Raw genomic sequence first — 13663 nt, forward strand, 5'->3', positions numbered from 1 at the left:
GAAATCAACACCTGCATCTACTGAGGAGGAAACGGACACTCAGATGGAGACGTACTCTGTCTGTTTAGCCAGAGCTTCAGTATGCCCTCCAGAGCAGTGTCTCCCAGCGCCATTGGGGGGCGCTCTGCCTGTGCGACCTGGGGGCTGGTCACAGAGCAGACCCCTGGGCCCCACTCCCCCAGGTACTCTGTGCACCAGTGTGTGTGTGTGTGTGTGCAGTCTCTGTGCTAGATGGAGGATGGAGCACATGTGTGCATGGGAAGCTGACTTCCAGAGCTGTGGCTAAGGGTGGGGTTCTGAGTCCCAAACCATACTTTGCTACTTACTTGCTGGGAGACCTCAGGCCATGTCTCTTGGCCCCTCTGTACTTGTTTCCCCATCTGTAAAATGGGCAGATTAATGTTACCACCTACCTCACAGGACTGTCGTGAAGATGACCGTCTCAGTAAGCCCTCAGCATGGGGCTGGCATGGAAGGCCTGCTCATTTTCTCTACCTCCCCTGGCTTCCGATTTAGGCATGACAGGCTTGCTCGGTGCATCTTCTCAAAGCAAGGATGAGCGTTAAGCCTGGGTGGTGGCTGGTTCACATTCTGGGGTGGTTAGACCCCTCTGGGGAACCCCCGAGCTTTCCCCACTCCCTGAGCACCTCTTCCTTGGAAAGGACCTGGGGCCTGAATGCCCCTCCTTCCATTCCAATGCAGCCCTCCCTGCCCTGAGCACTGACTCAGGGAGCAGCAGCCTTGATGGCCTGGGCCTCATCCAATTCTGTGACCTTCCTAGCCCCAGGCAACAGCAGGTGCTCAGTAAGATGGGCGCTCAGTTTGAGGCTGAGGGGCAGCTGGAGGCCGTCACCACCTTGAAAAGCGTTACTAAAAGTACGACTCTGATCCTGCAGGAGAAAACAAAATGATGCCTCATGTAGGGTGGCTCCTTCACGGGCGACAGACTGAGCATGGGCTGGAAATCACAGGCCAGCCACTTCAGCCATTCGGCCAACAAACATTCACTGGGCACCTGCCAGCTGGGCTCTGTTCTTGGCACTGGGGATACCGTGTGAAGGGAACAGATCTGAATCTCCGCCCTTGTGGAGTGTACATAGGGGGCAGGAAGCGAGGAGATGGCAGATAAATTGTAAAAGCAGTGGTTTATCACACAGTCACAAATGCAGTGGAGGAAGGTGTGTAGGGAAAGGGAACAGAAGTCCCAAAGAGGTTTGGAGGGCTGCAATTATATATATATATATATATATATATATATATATATATATATATATATATACATACACACACACACACATATATATACACATGTATATACGTATATATATATACGTATGTATATATACATGTTTATATACGTATATGTATATACGTATATATACATACGTATATATATATATATATATATATATATATATATATATATTTAAGTTTATTTATTTTGAGAGAGAGCACGCAGTAGGGAAGGGCAGAGAGAGAGGAAGACAGAGAATCCTAAGCAGGCTCCACACTGTCAGCGTGAAGCCTGATGCGGGGCTCAATCTCATGAACCGTAAGATGATGACCTGGGCCAAAACCAAGAGTTGGACGCTTAACGGACTGAGCCTCCCAAGCACCCTGGAGGGCAGCAATTTTCAATAGGGTGGTCAGGCAACTCACTGAGATGCCATGTGAACATAGCCCTGATGGGTGTAGAGGTGAGCCACGTGGATATGTGGGTGAGAGTTGTTCTCACGCCAAGTACAAAGGCCTGTGTTCCCTGGCATACCAGTTGCCTGTACCTTATCAACAAAATAATTGTGTTCTGGCTCAATGCAGCATGAGCTGTGCTCCCGCACGTGGTGATACAAGGATTCTGGCTCCTTCCACGTGTGGCTCAGCCCCTCCCACCACAGCCATTTCCGACTGAGCAGGAGAGAGAAAGTGTAGTGGAGAAGGCACCTTAGCACCTACCTTAAACTTCTTGGCCCTGAAACAACATACAGTCTGTTCTCTCATTCTATTGACAAGCGCTGGTCACGTGGCTCTCTTAAATGCAAGGGGTACTGGGTGACATCCTCCTGGGCTGGGCAGGGACTTCCCAGCAACAGCCCTTCACTGTGGAGGGAGCGTGAACCTCCCAGGGTCTGCTAGATGTCTCTGCCGCAGCCCTGAGTGGGGAGTGTGCCTGGATGTCCAAGGATCAGTGAGGATACCAGGTGGCTGGAGTATGCTGGGGGTGACCGGAGTTGAGATCAGAAATAACGGGGGCAGGGGCACCTGGGTGGCTCGTCGGTTAAGCATCCGAGTGGGCTCGTGTCATTATCTCATGGTTTGTGAGTTCGACCCCAGTGTCGGGCTCTGTGCTGACACCTTAGAGCCTGGAGCTTGTCTTTGGATTCTGTCTCCCAATCTCTCTGCCCCTCCCCTGCTTGTGCGTGCTCTCGCTCTCAAAAATAAATAAAACATTAAAAAAAAAAAGGAAATTAATGGGGCAGACTGTAGGGTCACACAGGCCATTGCTGGGTCTTTGGCTTGTCCTGTGGGCAAGCTGAGCTCTGCTGGAGGTTTGGAGCAGGAGAGGGCTGCGATCCCCCTTGTTTTCACTGACTCCCTCCAGTGGCCGTGTGGCGAACAGACTGCAGGGGCAGGTGGGAGTGGGGAGCATGGTAGGAGGCTGTTGCAGGGGTCCAGGTGTGGGGCCTGGGGTAAGGACAGGAGTGGTGGAATTGATACATATTGAAGGTAAAGACAACAGTCTTCCAGGTGGGCTAGATGTGGGGTGTGAAGGAGAAAGGAGTCAAGGCCAAGTGCCAGCATGATAGCTTGGGTGCTGGGAGTACGGAGATGCCATTTACTGGGACGGGAAAGTGGTGGAGGTGGCTCTGAATGTGTGTGTGGCGTCAGGAATCTGCTTTTGCGTGTGGGAGATGCCACTTCGACCTGCAAGTGGAAACCCAAGCCTCTCTGAGCCTCAGTTCCTTGCCTGTAAAATGGGGGTAACCACACTTACCTGGGCAGGAAGATTCCCGGAGAGGATGGCTGTGAATGGCCCGAGATGAGTGAGGTTCGCAGGGTGTGGGGTCAGAGGCAGTGATGGGCAGCTTGCTGGTAGAGCCGGAGGTGGGGCGTGGGAGTGGGAGATGGGAGAAGGGCCTCTCGGAGCCACTCAGGGCCTTTTTCCGACTCCTGGTCTCCTGCTCCCTCCTCACCTGCTGCCCCAGGACAGATCACGGTGTTGAAGCCGGTGGGATAGAGAGTAGGACAAAAGCCAGTCTGGCAAGGAGCACACAACGGGGGTCCTGGGGGTCTGGATCTATTGCTGGCTCAGCTACTCCTTCCACGGGACTTGGTCTGGGGACCCCCATGCCTCAGTCTTTTGTCTGTCAAATGGGCTGGGCTGTGGGGCTCCTCATAGAACATCTGGAAGCACTTGGGGTGCCTGCAGGTGCCTGGGGAAGGGCAGCTGAGTGGAGGACCCTCCCTCACCCCCCACAGTCCCACCCGCATGTGGGGAGGCAACCACAAAGCAGTAATATCTTTATTCCCATCAGTGACGCTGACAGGGCCTGACCCTTTACAAAGAAAAAGGTTAGGAAAAAGAGGGGCAGGGGCACAGGAGCCTCCATTCTTGATGCCCCCACCCCTCTGCCCACCCCCAGTCAGTGCCTCCAGACCAGGAAGGGCAAGGGCTGGCCACTCTTGAGGGCTCCCTATGCTAGCCCATCTGCCGGCGGAGTTGAAGGTGAGAGCAGGGAAGCCGGGCCCAGCAAAGCTCTTCCGGTGCAGACAGCAAACGGGGCGCAACAGGTAGGCTGTCCCCTTGGTGACCAGTCCTGGGCTTTCAGCGCCCCTCTGTGGCGTCATGGGGGCCCCTGTTGATTCCGCCTCTCTTCCAGTGCCCTGCATACCCACATGGACACCACGGTGGCATTTCCGTCATTGAACTGCATGATGAACGGGTGGCCCTGTGGAGGGGAGGAGAGGCTGTGACACGCATTCCCCAGACTCTGTGCTTCATTACACTCAGCAAGGCCTGTTCTCAGCCCAGACCCTTTTTCTTCTCCGCACTAGCCCTGTGAGATAAGGAGGACAGCTACGAACCCATTTCTCAGCTCGCTGACTGAGGCCGGTGGTGGGGAGGCGACATGTCTGTCTGCAGCACTCGCTCACTGCGCGGCTCAGATTCTGCCTGGTGCTCGCCTACTTTCTCCTGAAAGCTGCCCTCGGGTGAGGGCCTGTCCCATGTCCACACTGCCTGGCCCCACATCACCCACACCACTCCCAACAGCTGGCCAGCCAACGCCTGGCTCCCGGGTTTCCAGTGTCCCAGTCCAGCTGCTGCCCACAGATCAGAGGATCCTCTCGTCTGAAGCTACGCCAATCCCTTCTAGTGTTCTTTGTCTAAGGCTCTCTGAACAAGTCCCAGTGCGCAAGTGGAGGGAAGGCCAATGTACCAGGGCAAGGGGCAATATGCTGGTGGGTGCAGATCACTCTGCTTCCTGGTGACAAGTTGGGGGCTCGACTTTGGAGGGGCCGGTACTGTCTCTGCACGGCCTGTCTCGGGCTCTAACCTACTTAGCCCATAGGCAGGCCAGGTTATATTTAGCCAGTCCCTTCCCGTGCGGTACTGAGGAATCAAGATTCACACTCACAATCTTACGGCCTCCTAGGAGTTCCCAGGGAAGGTCAGAAAAAAGTAGTGGCAGTCAAAGAGTCACCTTGATCACAGGCCAAAGGTGAAAGGAAAACTGAAAGGCATGCTCTTCCCTCCTCCTTACCAACTGGCTTCTTTGCTAAAGAACACACATAGGCAGCTTCCTCCTCTACCAAAAACGTAGCCAGAGACCCAGGGAGCCACAGTGGGTGGGCAGAGGTGGGGGGAGGCTCCTTGCTTCCTTCCCTGCCCCCCACCTCCTCCTCTCCCTCCCCTGCAGTCTTCCAGATCCAGCTCCCCTGCACCCTCCAGCTTTCTGAGTCCTTCTTGGGCCCCCCTCACCTCCCCACTGGTGTGAGCTGGGCTCCCAGCACTGCTTTCCCAATATACCCCAGTCCTGACCTGCAGCCCTGGGGGTAGCCAGCCGCTGGCCACACGTTTGAAGCTCCAAGCTGCCTTAAAACGAGCTCATCATGTGGCCAGGAGGGATGTGGGCCCAGGGCGCGATGCCCTGGGTGTCCAGACCCCAGTGTCTGCAGGAGTGACCCAAGACCAGGTCAGGGGAGGGAATGGGGCTGCCTGGTCAGACCCGAGATGTCTCTGGGGACAGGAAGGAAGATCATCGAGGCTTCCTTACCCTGGACTGATGTCACATCCCCTTTGCTGGCTTTCCCAATTCAGGCAAGGAAAACCGTCCCCAGGAGCATCCTTCATGGTCTGGCTCAGAGACATACAGAACACCGGTGGGGGTGCAGGGAGGGAAGACACTCAGCTTAGAGGGTGCCAAGGACCCCCACCCCAGGGCAGGGACTCACCCAGGCCATCACGGAGCGCGGCCTGGAGCCCAGTCAGGCGCCTCCTGTGATCTGCTTGAGACATTCCATGGGGCTCCCAACACATCTGTGGGGCGGCCGAGGGAGCAGGTGCCCCTTGTGGGCTGCTGGGTAAAAAGAGTGGGAGGCCAGCTTGGGTTGGTGTCCCGCAGGCAGCGCAGACCTGGGTTGGGGGCTGAGGCAGGAGAGGCCCAGGAGGGCCTCTATCTTGACCCCCATTCGGAGTTCTCCCCCCTGCATATACGCCTACCCCACACCCGCCTTCCTAAATCGCTGCCTAAATAGACGGAATTCTTCCTGAAGTCCGAGTGTCCACATTTCCTTTTCTGGAGGCTCAGGAGAGACGACCTTGCGCCCTTGAGAAGAACAAAGGGAGAAGCTGTGCTCAGGAGCCGATGGGCCCCCTCCCCCCAAGCCCGGGGTAGCACAGTGTCACTTTCCCAGAATGCCCGGTGACTTTGGGGCCCATATGCTCCATCTCTGTTATCATCTGTTCGGGAACAAGCAGAGCGGAACTGCAGGAGGGGAGAGTGGAGGCATTCCTTCAGTTGCGGGCAGGCTGATGGCCGCTCTGCAGGGAAGCATTTGCCCAAGTGCCCTGGGAGGCGCAAGGGGGAGGCGGTGGCTCTGGCAGAGACTTTGCCCCTTTCCCGCCCTCCTCGGCTGGGAGGTGACTCTCGCGTCCCGCGTATCCCTGATGCTTTACCCCAGCCTGAAGGGAGTGACCTGGACAAGTGGTCTTGTCCCCAGCTGCCGCTGACTGGCTGGGGGGGAGATGAGTGGAGGAATCACAGAGGGAGGCAGAGAGGACAGAGACAGACGGACATGGAAGGGGAGACCCCGGCCTGTCCAGGCATCCGGGCCTGCGATGTGTGAACTTGGGAGCTGTTGGCAGTGTGGGCCGCCGTAGGAGTGAACGTACCAAGAGAGCCGGTGTGCGGGAAATGAGAGCACAGAGAGCAGCAGTGGACCAGCAGGGGGGGGGCCACGTTCCCGGGGGCCTGGAGGCAGCTCTGCTCGCAGGGCCCGTGAGCACCTCATGGTTCGCGCGAGAGGCACTGAGTCATAGGTGGGTGCTATGATCTCCACCGTACAGATGAGGCAATGGAGGCCGCTGGCTCGTGGCCGACATGCCTGGGCTCCCGGAGCTGGGGCTGGACCACAAGTCTCTGTAACCCAGGCCCATCATCCGGGGTTCTCCTAGGCTGACCTGGGGTGTACAGAAGTGGGAGAATCAACACGCAGATCGCGATCCCCCTCACCTCATCTCTGTCATGATTCAGTCCCTCCCAGACAAAGGTGGGCCTCAGGCTGCGAGCCTGAACTGCCCCAGGTCCTGACCTCCGTTAGCACTGTCCCTTGGACGCCCTGGGAGAGTGCTTGCTCTGCCATGGTGGCAGGTCACTCTCACTCGACTCCCCCTATCCCCATCAGCCTGTGTGGGGAAGCAGGGAATACCATCATCCCATTTTACAGAAGAGGAAACTGAGGCCCAGGGAGGGAAGTGGCTGGTTAAGTGCTGGCACTGAACTCCAGTCTTCTGGTTTCTGTGCTGGTGTGTCTCAGGGCTGGACTATGTCCCCTGTGACCCGGGCACTTCCTCTTTATAATACAGCGACCCTCCTCCAGCCCCATGACATGTGTGATGCAGGAACTCCTCATGAGTTTAACGAGCAAACAAAATTCGATGGACAGTTCTGGGAAAAGCATGAGAATCACTCAGCCACTGAAGTGCCTGGTTCCCAGGTGGCTCCGGACAGGCCTGGGCAGATGCCGGCATAGCCAGATGCTCTAGGAGTCCAGGCAAGGCCAGACGCTGGAGCTGGATGGAAGCTACACCCTAAATAACACTGAGTCCAGCACCGTGGATAAGTGCTCTGTGCCGGGCACTCACCAAGGGCTTTGGTCCTGATTTTCCTACAAAAATCATGCTCACTCTGGAGGTGCACACAGCTATGTGCGCCCACCTTCCAGATGAAGCAACAGACACTCGGGGACCTGTCCGAGGTCAGCAAAGCGACCTGCACGCAGCTTGTCAGGGGCATCCTGCCCTGTCCCTGCCAAGGTGGCCGGCCCAGGCACCCGGACCTCTGTCCTCCAGCTATAAAGTATGTTAGCAGCCACTCTGCAGGGGCTGACAGGGCACGTGCCAGGCGGGGACTGCGGCTGGTCTTGCTGGCCTTGTCACCAGCGGTGGGAGCCACTCTCATTTCCTGGATTCTCTCAGGGCCAATTGGAACAATTACACTGGTGAGTGCTGAAGTATTATGGTCCACAAACTTCGCCACAGAAAATGGAGGCACAATGAAGGCAAAAGGATGGGACTGCAAGAGGTAGGATGACCCCAAAAGTGGGACGTGGAGGGGGAGTGAGAGGGACGAGCCAATGGCAGCCAAAGACGGCTGGTGTTGCCTGGTGCAGACGCGGCCGCATGGGGCTGAGAAGGGATCGTGCTGGTGCAGCTCGGGGAGCAGGTGGAAACAGCTCAGGAAGAGGAACTGTAGTTGTTCCTGCTCCTTCAACTCGGCAGAGTGACCGGTGTTTCACCAGAGTGTAACTCTCTGCCTCTGTAATTTAAATGTCCCTGCTTTTTTCCCATCGGTTTCATTGTGATGAGATGCCTTCCTGACAGCAGGGCGCTCCAGAGACCCTCCCATGTGGGCAGCACTCTGCCCTCTGCCAAGGGGGAAGGGAGACGGTGGGTGGCAGGGAGCCAGGGGGTGGTTAGTGTGCCCACTGTGTGGGCGGGAAATGGAGGCCCCGAGCCTGCAGTGGGGATAAATCCTGCCTGAGGCTCAGGTATTTGGACTTCTCACGCTCTGCCCTTAACTGGGATTTGACTTTCTGCCTAAATGGGAATTTACCCATTTGAGTCTTCACACTTTGTTCTCTTGTGTAATTTCCTAAAGAGCATCGTGCATTTGAATCCTTTAATAATATGCAGGTGTGGCTGCAATGCCGGCACATGTAGGCCCTCAATTAGTAGCAGGCCTGTGGCACGACAAAGTCACTGCGTATTGTGTATGTGTGCATCTACTCGTCAAGCACTTGCTATGCGCCTTCTGGCTGCCTTACATCTGCACATGGCCTTGAACCCTCCCAACACCCTCATTTACAGACAAAAGAAACTGAGGTGCCAAGAAATGTGACATGGGTCAAGGTCATAGAACTAGAAAGTAGCAGACTTGGGATCTGCATCTAAGACTCTCTTCTGTCATAGAGGACATCAACTTCTGTGCTCCTTGAGGTCAGGCACAGTGAGTTCTAAATTTCTACTTTTTAAAAAGAGTATCTTGTACTTCATAGGTGCTCAACAGGTGATTTATTTTTTATTTATTTTTATTTTACAGAGAGAGAAAGAGGGAGAGGGGCAGAGGGAGAGAGAATCTTAAGCAGGAGCCCGGTGGGGGTCGATCCCACGACCCTGAGATCATGACCTGAACTGAAATCAAGGGCGCCTGGGTGGCTTAGTCAGCTAAATGTCCGACTTTAGCTCATGTCATGATCTCGCAGTTTGTGAGTTCGAGCCCTGCATTGGGCTCTGTGCTGACAGCTTAAAGTCCGGACCCTGCTTCAGATTCTGTGTCTCCCTCTCTGCCTGCCCCTCCCCTGCTCACGCTCTCTCTCTCAAAAATAAATAAACATTAAGAAAAAAAAAAAAGAATCAGACACTCAGCTGACTGAACCACCCAGACCCCTCAAGAAGTGATTTTTAACTGGTAACTGCAGTTAGGGTGCCAAAAAAGCATATGTGTCCCTCCCCTGTTCAAAGTCCAATGTGTTAGGCACTTCTATTCAAATAGTTTACTTAATAATCAGCAACTCTAAGCATTAATAGTATCTCCACTTTATAGATGAGGAAACTAAAGCACAGAGAGATTGAGGAACCTGCCCAAGGCCATACAGCTTCGATACAGTGTTGTCTCCAGAGCCCATGCCCTCAGCCATTGTGTTGTCCTTTGTTATCAGTGCCAGAGCTGGAAGATGGTGGCATCCACCCTGTAGGCCAGCCTCCCCTCAGAGCAGAAGCTGGATGGTCTATTTGATAACCCCAGCTTCCCTGCTTCTCTATTCCTTCTCCTTGGGTCTAGGCTCCAGAGAAGCAGGAAAACTAAGGTCCAGTGCCTGGAAACTTTCCAGGGCTACAGAGACCAGACCCTAGAGGTAAACACAGAGAGAACAATCAAAAACAGGATGTCCAACAGCAGGCTGGGCTCCCAACTGGAGATCTCACACTATGGGGCCTTTGTGTCTCCTCTCAAAAAATGCCACCTCTCCCAGACAGAACTGTGCAAACACCTTCCTCCTGACCTCTCTAGAGAACACACTTGCTCTGCTATGTGTTACCATCATTTGAACCCACTTTATCCTAACACTAGACTGTTAGGATAGTCTAGGATAGACTGTTAGGATAGAAACCATTCAGAAGCAAGGCAATACTAATCGCACAGCAGCCGCCAAGAAAAGGGAGTTGGATTGACTGGTAAGTTATGGCATCTCCCCAGGAACCTGATGCCAGGCTGAGAAGCATCACAGGCTGGGGTGGGAAGGCCTAGCAAGAAGGCTCCACAAGCCGAGGCTGCTCTAGACTCTAGGGGGGGCCTCTCTGGACCACAGGACTCCCCTCCCACAGGGTGAGCCCCCGACCACCAGGCACTCCTCTCCCACCAAGGAAGCTGCATGGAAGAGAATTCCAGGGACCCATGAGCCTGCTGAAACAAGCAGGCCCAGCCCGGTTACACTTCAGCCAAGTCTAAACCAAGTAAAGGCTGCTTGGGTGGGCTGGCAGGGGCAGTCTTGGGATTAGGTGGGGCCTGTAAGGGGTGACCTGAGAGGCTTCAGGGGCCCCAATGTCAACACACTGCCCAGCACTCCACCTTTCTTTGCTGGGCCCGCAAGCCTTGCCTGAAGGCTCTCTGCACGTGCCTTCACGGTTCCAGCCCTAATGGCAGGGCTAATGGCTTTAGTCTCTTCTCAGCAACAGTGGAGGAGTGGTAGACGGGACCTCAGAGACCAGTGGGGCCGCAGGATGTGAGGTGTGTTGGGGCTTCCACATGTTTCATTCAAGTTGTTAAGAAATATTTTCACTATATTCGTAATTACAAAATAACATACACAGATGCTTAAGTCAACGTGTCACACTGAATACTGGCAGTTCATCACCACAGACTATGCTATTAGCTTATTTTTTTTGCAGCTCTTGGAGGAAAGTCAGTCTGCTTGTTAGATCGGTGCATATTACTTAACTTCTTATCTGTGGGTTGACAACTAGGAGGGGCTGTTCTGGTGCACTGGCCTTGGAACACACTCAGGGCTGTGATGTCCACTCACACTGTAATGATCCATTGGGCTGTGTGAGTGCCACACGGGAGCCAGGTGCACTGAGCCCATGAAGTATGTCTGCCCAGAGGCTGCCACGTGATGCCCAGCAAGGGGGGAGAAGGTCAAGGCTGCTCTGAGTTTCTGATGGTGTCAGTTCCAGTAAGTTCTGAGTACCTCTTGTCTGACCTACAGATTTTGAAAAGCAACTCATATGAACAGTTGCTGGTTACTCACAATGACTAAGGTTCGAAATACAAGTTTTCTGCTACTCCTTTTTTAAAGCTTCTCTATGGGTTTAACTGACGCCTAAGTTGAGCAGGCAGCCGGGGAAATCAGGGTTTCCGTGATTCTGTGCTACTGAGACAAGAGCAGAGAGAAACTGAAAGCTGATGGCAATAAAATCATAACTGTCACCTATGAGCCCAGCTCTCAGATTTTTGTGTTCTTCAAGAGAGGTCTCATAAATGACTTTATAAAGAAGTGTCAACAATGAATACTAATACATTCATGCTGGAAAAACCACCCTCTTTTCTATATTGAGATCCTGCATTAATTTTACATCATAAAAAGCATTCCACTGCTAAAGGTTCAAAACTACATATCGAATCCCTACTTACTGAGGAGAGAAGTTCAGCTTAGAGAGCGGAATGACTTATAAAAGGATGCACAGATGTCTGATGTCTCTGCACCTGCTGACAAGTGGCAGGGCAGCGGGCAGCCTTTATACTATTAATTACATGACATAATAAGTCATAATCACCCCTGGGGTCAACTCCGCCTTTCAGGCCGGGCATGCCAGGCTGGTCACCAGGGGGAGCTGGGGAGAGAGGTGGCTGGAGGGGAGACCCATGAGGGACTCAGCAGGGAAGAGCTGAGGTACCTCAATAGAAATCCTCTCTGTCCCTGTGTGGGGTAGCACAAGGAGCCCTGTACAAAGAGTGAGCAAACCTTCTCTTGATGTTCCAGAGTGATGGCTTGGGAAGGGCTACAATCGCCTGACTGTAGAGGAGAGACTGATATGGGGGGGGGGGACTCCATTTCCCAGGCTTCATCATTCCACCAGAAGGACTTCTGTTGTTACTACTTTCCTGAGCCTTGCCCCCACGGACAAGGAATGGCGACACTGGGAGGAAGGACTGAGCGTGATGAGCTCAGGGGTCTCCTGCCCACCGGAAGGGTGTGTTCTGGCTGACCTCTTATTGGAGAGGCCTGAGGTTGCTCACCCCTGGGACTCAGTAAATTCCCAGCAAGGCCACTGGGGCCACAAGGTAATAAGCACATCCTTTAATCCAGGTCTTCATAGAAGTAAAGCTGATACTTGCTTTCCACCATTTCCTGAGTCCTGTTTCCCAGCTGGTTTTGAAGATAAGGACCATGTCTGCTGACCTCCTCACTCCCGCCCAATACCACTGCACTCTCTTCCTCTTGGGGTGGGTTAAAATAAGGACCAAACAAGATCGCCAGCCCACAGACACAGGCAGGCAGTGTGAGGGGTGGTTATTACTCCTCTGCATAGAACACTTTGGGGGTACAGCCGCAAGATGAGGGTGTGAGCCTGGTTTCTGTATAGCTAGTGTGGAATCCGCCTGTTTACCTAGCTTGACTTTCTAGAATGTGCTTTCTCAGCCTCTAATTTCTAAAGCTTCTCCCTGGGTGGGGGTGACAGGGGACCCTTCCAGCCCTTCATTTTCGTTTAAGACCTAAGAAACAGTTTGCAGCTGTCACATGCCATTTCAATCAACCTTCCTGAGTTTATTCTTCACAATTGCTACAGAAATAGATGTTCCTCCCCAAATATTCAATTATTAGCAGCAAATTGCTTACCTCTAGCAATCCTACACTATACACAAACAGCTAAGGGGGTCAAGGAGCTCTCCACCTTTCATCTGAGCAGATCTATGTGCTCCTACACAGAGTAATTGGTCAGAAAATGGCCCATCGAGAGAATAAGATGTTTCCAGAGGTCTCCATGAGTCATTCTAGGGCCTGTACGGTGTAGTACAGGGACAGGGCACAGGGTGACTTCAGAGGGCCATGGTGAGGGGGGTAAACATGCAGGATGCCAGCACTCCTGAGTCTGTGTCAGAGGAAGCTGGCCCATGTGAGTGGCAGAATGGTGCCTCTGGCCCATTTAAGGGGGGCTGTGGTGGCTGTCTGGTAGGGAACTCAGATAGGGCTGGGGATAGGATGCTGGCTCCCCAGGCAGTTTCAGGGTGGGCAGATGCCCAGAGGAGTCGGGATCAGAGGGTACCAGAGGGAGAATGGGGGTCTTGCTCCAATAATGCTGAGGACTCTTGCCTGAGAGGCTGAATGCGTAACAGGTCCAAGCAGTGAATATGGGACCATTTACCGATTTCTTGATGTTTAAGGTTTGTCTTTTGGGATGACAGCTGTGTGGTGGTGGAGGCTGAAAGCCTCGATGCTCAGAAGGTTGAATTTTCTCCCACCCCTTTTTTTTCTTACCTCTTGAGATTCGATGTTTGTTTGGGGACCTTTGATGGGTGTGTGCATGTGCTCATGTGTGTATGTGTGATGTGAGCTTGTGAGTGTACAAAAGGCAGGAGGTAGGCAATGAGAACCAGCACAATTTCTGGTACACAGGGGGAACTCCGTATGTTTGGAGTGATTCTAACAGTCAATGAAGAGACGATGAGAGACAAAGACAGCCTTAAAGACTTCCTTTTATGTGGCCCTCACCCTGGCAGATAAAATGGAACAGTTTTAAAAGGCATAGCTTAACTCATAAGAAAGAAAGGGAATCCACAAATGCTAACAATGAAGAGGGAACTGAAAACCAGAATTTTAAGTGAGTGGAAGTCTCGCTTTACGGGGGCTACTGGTTCCGGGAATGTTGTCCTGGCAAGTGTGAAAA

General features: G+C 53.4%; 1 protein-coding gene across 14 annotated transcripts in view; it reads right to left on the reverse strand.

Moving 5' to 3' along the window:
• Positions 1-3506: 3506 nt before the first annotated feature.
• MAP2K5 (mitogen-activated protein kinase kinase 5) overlaps positions 3507-13663 on the reverse strand; it is a 271419-nt gene continuing 261262 nt past the window's right edge. For 8 of the 14 annotated variants that reach the window (XM_042988550.1, XM_007084542.2, XM_042988549.1 and 5 more), the window contains one exon: positions 3507-3947. In XM_042988550.1, coding sequence (XP_042844484.1) covers positions 3843-3947 — 105 coding nt within the window. In that variant the 3' untranslated portion in view covers positions 3507-3842. Of the gene's footprint in view, positions 3948-5451; positions 5577-6637; positions 6680-13663 lie in introns of those variants that run through there. The other 6 variants (XM_042988557.1, XM_042988556.1, XM_015538640.2 and 3 more) reach the window with 4 other exon arrangements.

This window comes from Panthera tigris, chromosome B3, assembly GCF_018350195.1.
Source record: "Panthera tigris isolate Pti1 chromosome B3, P.tigris_Pti1_mat1.1, whole genome shotgun sequence".
Lineage (NCBI taxonomy): Eukaryota > Metazoa > Chordata > Mammalia > Carnivora > Felidae > Panthera > Panthera tigris.